The sequence below is a fragment of the Leishmania donovani genome, chromosome 23 (genome assembly GCF_000227135.1).
Source record: "Leishmania donovani BPK282A1 complete genome, chromosome 23".
Lineage (NCBI taxonomy): Eukaryota > Euglenozoa > Kinetoplastea > Trypanosomatida > Trypanosomatidae > Leishmania > Leishmania donovani.
The window spans coordinates 90463-95327 of record NC_018250.1 but is presented as its reverse complement, the minus strand read 5'-3'; the positions used below and the strand labels follow the sequence as shown (position 1 = coordinate 95327).

Genomic DNA, 4865 nt, shown 5'->3' with positions numbered 1-4865 from the left:
TTCTCGCGCGGCGCGATCCGGAAGCTCACGCCGCGCAGCACAAGCGGCAGCCCCTCGCGGTACCGCATCTGCACGCCCTCGAACACAAGCGACCCGGCCTGCACGGTGTGCGGCGCGGCGCTCGTCGGGCTCGCAGGCTCGATCACAACCGTCCCCGTCACTTCCGCCGCTGTCCCTGACTCGCTCCCTACCAGCTGTGCCACTAACTCCTTCATCTCCGGCACGTACTCGTGCTCCACTTCGTGGGTGTAATACATCACACGCTCCACGCTGTTCATGTTTGCCTCCACCGTCGCAACCTGCCGCACCAGCCAATTGAGCGTTTCCGTCAGCGTGATCGCCATCGTCAGTGACAGCGAGATGAGACCGATGCTCTGACTCGAAGCCCGCTCCATTTTCCCAATCACACCAATGAGGGCCACCACGAAAGTGATAACACAGCTCACAAACTCGAGGCGGACACCGAGCCAGCGGTTGGAGACGTTCTGCATGTACAGCGCGCTGTAGACCACATCGAGCCGCCTCAGTGCTTCCTGCAGTACGAGGTGCATCTTGCCGTACGTCGCGATGGTGCGCTGCCCTTGCAGCGACTCCTCCAGCAGCGTGAACACGGGCGAGTGCGCGATGCTCTTGATGCGGCGTGTCTCGCGGTTCGACGCGCTGTAGATCTGCATCAGCTTGTAGTAGATGAACACACACGGCACAATGGCCACAAGCACAAACGGCTGCGCGGCCGACAGAATAATAACCTTGGAGCACATGGAAAAGAAGTACTGCAGCAGGTAAAGGTAGCTGTCGTTCAGCGTGTTATCAAGGATGCCCATGTCCTTTGTGAACCGGTTCAGCACGCGTCCCAAGGGCGTCGTGTCGAAGAAGGACATCCGCGCAACGCCGATGGACTCCAGGAGGTCGCGATGCAAGTTGCGGCTACCCATTCGCATAAGGTAATAGCATAAGAAACACCGCAGCGGGGAGTTAAAGATGTTGAGGAAAACAATGAAAAGATAGACGTACAGGTACGTGGCCGCGCTACACCTAAGCGAGCCTGTTGACCATATCGACAACCACACGCCGTTGGCCGCAGTCACGCTCTCTGTCACCGCAAAGGTGGCTAGCAGGAATCCCCAAGCAGCCAGACCGCCACACGACCTCAGATACGCCACGTAGGTTGACCACGGTACCTGACCGGTTGCCTTCTCCTCCCTGGTCATCAGCCTACCGGCCTCGACATCGGACCTCAAGGGGTCTTCGCCTCCTGCAAGGCTCGTCTCCTGCTCAACTTTCGGCTCATGCGCTTCCGCAATGTCAGGTGCCGTCTCCGCTCTGGCCGCTTCCGCGTCCGCATCGCTGCCGCGAGACTCCGCGTCCTTGTTCTCCTTTAGCTCACCGCGCAGCGTCTCCTCCAGCGAAGTCGCCGCAAAGGCAGCGTAATCGCCCGCGAATGCGATGCGGCCGCGCTGCAACACCACAATGTAGTCCGCGAGCGGCAGCAGATGAATCTGGTGCGTCGCAAGCACGCGCGTCTTGCCGTGCAGTCGTCCGCGGATGACGTCTTGCACGACGCGTTGGCCAACGTGCGCGTCCAGCGCGGACAGGGGGTCGTCCAGCAGGTACACGTCGCGGTTCGCGTACACGGCGCGCGCAAGGCTCACGCGCGCCTTCTGCCCGCCGCTCAGGTTCACGCCCATTTCCCCGATCTCCGTCTCCAGCCCCCCGCCAAGCTGCGCAAGGTCCGCCTCCAGCTGGCAGCAACGGATTACGTCCTGCAAGTCTGCGGCGCGCTCCTCGTCGAAGAACAGGATGTTGTCGCGCACCGTCGCGTTCATGATCCACGCCTGCTGCGGCACGTACGCGATGCTCCGCTCCGCCCACACCTCGCCACTCTGCACGTCGTACTCGCCCATCAGAGAGCCCAGCAGCGTCGACTTCCCGCTCCCGGTCGCGCCAATCACCATCGTCAACTTGAACTGAGGGATAACGAGGTTGACGTTCCGCAGCAGCTCCTTCGGCACAAGTTGGTAGTACTGTGCGACTCTCTCTTCCACGTCCCCCTCCTCGTCCCCGCCGCCAGTGGCAGCGCCGTCACCATCCGCACTGGCAGTCTGTGCGCTGCCCATGTCGAGCGTTGGAAGGTGCACCGTCGGCGAAGACGCACCCGCATCCGGGCCGTCCAGATCGTACCACTCCGCCTCCGGCACACCGCGCCGGCGGAACCACAGCGTAATGCGCTGCATGGTCGTCAAGCGCGACTTGCACTGGGGCAGTTTCGCCGGCAGATAGGTGTGGATGGACACATCCTTGAAGATGGCCGCGGCACCAGCTGCGTCGATGCCAGCAATGTCCCGCACCTGTGAGCGCGTGTCAGGGCACTCCACAAAAGTGGTGACCCGCTTTGTGGACACCAAACACTGCAGGATGGCGGAGACGATAAGCGGGATCATAAAGAACGACACGCGCATCGTGTTTAGCAGTGCAATCGTCGGAAACACAATCTCCGGTCTCAGCGCCTGCCCACTCGCATGGTACAAGATAAAGACTACAGCGACGACCAACGTCGGCGTCGCGTCGTTCACGAACATGAAGATGACATTGGCGAGATGCACATCGCGCAGACACTGCAGCTCGCGACTGCGCGCGTCTTCGATCCGGGCGAGGAAGACAGGTTCCCACCCCATGAATTTCACGATTCGGGCACCGGAGAGCAGCTCGCTCGTGCGCTTGATACGCAGGTCCACCACGCTCGCCATTCGCTCAGACACCTCCTGAACATGCTTAGAAATGGCACCTTGTAACGGGAGCGTCACCAACAAGACGGCCATGCCGGGCAGCGCGAACCACCCGACCAGCCTTATCAGCAGCAGCATGCACAGTGTCAGTTGCAGCGGGGCGCTCCAAAAATACATCACGTACCAGTTGAGACTACCGATGTTATCAACGTCATTCCCGACCATGTTCATGATGCGACCCACGGACATGTCTGGGCGCTGCAGCGACCGCTGCGAAACTGTGAAGCACTTCTCGAACAGCAGCGCCATCGACGACGTCTCAAACAGCGCCGCGCTGCGGATGCTGATGTGGTCGTACTTGTGCGCTGCGCAGCTCTGGATCACGTTCGTGAGGAAGAGTGTCAGCACAAGTCCCAGACCCCAGCCCCACGTCGCGTTGTCGGCGTCCAAATACTTCACAAAGTACTCCAACAACACCGGCAGCATCAGCGCGGTAACGTCTGCCAGCAGCTTCGGCAGGATCTGCGCCCACACGTGGTACGAGTGCGCCTTGAACAGTGTAAACAGGAGATCCGGCGACGGCGGCGGCCCGGGACGCATCAGACTGCACGTCGAGCTTAGGTAAAGCCGTTCAACCGGTTCGCACGAGCAGAGATAGTTGTCTTCGTATGGCCGAAACAGCCGCTCACCGTGCACGACGCCGTTGTGAAGCCCCGCCGCGCTGCCCGGCGTGGCCTGCCGCCGGTACCGCGGCGGCACACGCCACTCCACCCCAGCTACCAGCGATCGCGGGTAGTCCGACTGCTGCAAATACCCGACCCACCGCAGCGCGCCGCTGGTTTCCGCCTCCGCCTCGTACATGACCTCGCACCCGACATACCCGTCCCACCGCCGGCTTGCGTCGATGTCGGCATGCGCCTGCCGCGACAGCTTGCGCCCCGTGTGGTAGGTCCGTGTGCTCCGCGACGGCGGTGGCAGGTCCGCCTCGGTAATGCTCCCCGTCGCAGCCTTGTAGATGTAGTCCCCGATCCATCCGTAGTGCAGCTGCTGCAGCCAGCTCGCTTGGTCCTCTACCGTCGGCGTGTAGGTGGGCTCGCTGCCCCACAGCTCGTCCAGCTGCTCCGCAAACTCGCGCTGCGCCTGCTGCTGGCAGCGCACCTGCGCAACATCGTCCACCGCCTCCAAATCAGTAATGATGCTGGTGGTATGACCGTTTTCTGCGCCACATCGGGTGTGGCACCGCTGCGAGGGAGCATGGATTATGAGCTCGCTGGACTCGTCAGTCGGTGATAAACGTACAAAGTCTGGTGTCGCCATGCCCTGCGCGCTGTGGATGCCCCCCCCCAATGTATGCACCGATGTCTACAATGTCTTTCCTATGCGAAGAGAACGAGGGAGGCGTAGTTCGCACAACCCTGTCCTACGAGCCGCACAACAGCGGTCGAACAGCACCAGTGTGACAGACCGCGCACAAACCGAGGGGGCGAGGTGTGTCTTGGCACACTCTTTCAACGACGGGCACCGTGCTGGCTGGGCCAGGGAAGACTCAGGCGTAGCACCGGAGGAGCCAGAGGCGGGGGTCGGGGACAGGATGCACTCGGCACACGCACGCCTCGCGCACCGATCAGCTCACACACTTGGCGACCACCACCTCCACGAAAGAAAAGAAACTCTAAGCGCCTCGTGAAGACTGATTCACGCTTACGGGTGAGAGCGGCAAACCAGCAGAAGGAGGTGCGAAGAGGACACGAGTCAACGCGCGCAGATACACACGTACGCAACTACGCGGACAACAGGCTTCGCATGCGGCGCGGAGAGGAGAGAAGGCGGAGAAGCAAGAGCAATAAGAGGCCGCATCACTCAACTGCATGCCCCTTCCATCCTGAAGCAGGGAGGGTGGGCAGGGCAACGGCGCATACAGAGAAGCACACGATTCGTTCCCGCACGGAAGTACGAGAGACACGCCCAGGAAAGGAGAGTTGGGGGCGGTGAAATCGACAGCACAACGGCAGCCGCTGCAACAAACTTTACTTTTCCACGTGAGCATTCTGCCACAAAACGTCAACTCAAGCGATTCTCCATTCCTGGCACGCCACAGACCCCGCATCGCCTGGAGCGAGGCAGCCGTAGGCACGCCGG

General features: G+C 61.4%; 1 protein-coding gene across 1 annotated transcript; it reads right to left on the bottom strand.

The window, feature by feature from the left end:
• Nucleotides 1–2: 2 nt before the first annotated feature.
• On the bottom strand, nucleotides 3–4043 carry LDBPK_230290 (ABC-thiol transporter; the record flags this gene model as incomplete). Its single annotated transcript, XM_003860882.1, has 1 exon — nucleotides 3–4043. A coding segment is annotated over one exon (4041 nt), but the record flags the coding sequence as incomplete, so codon positions are not given.
• Between the last annotated feature and the right edge of the window lie 822 nt (nucleotides 4044–4865).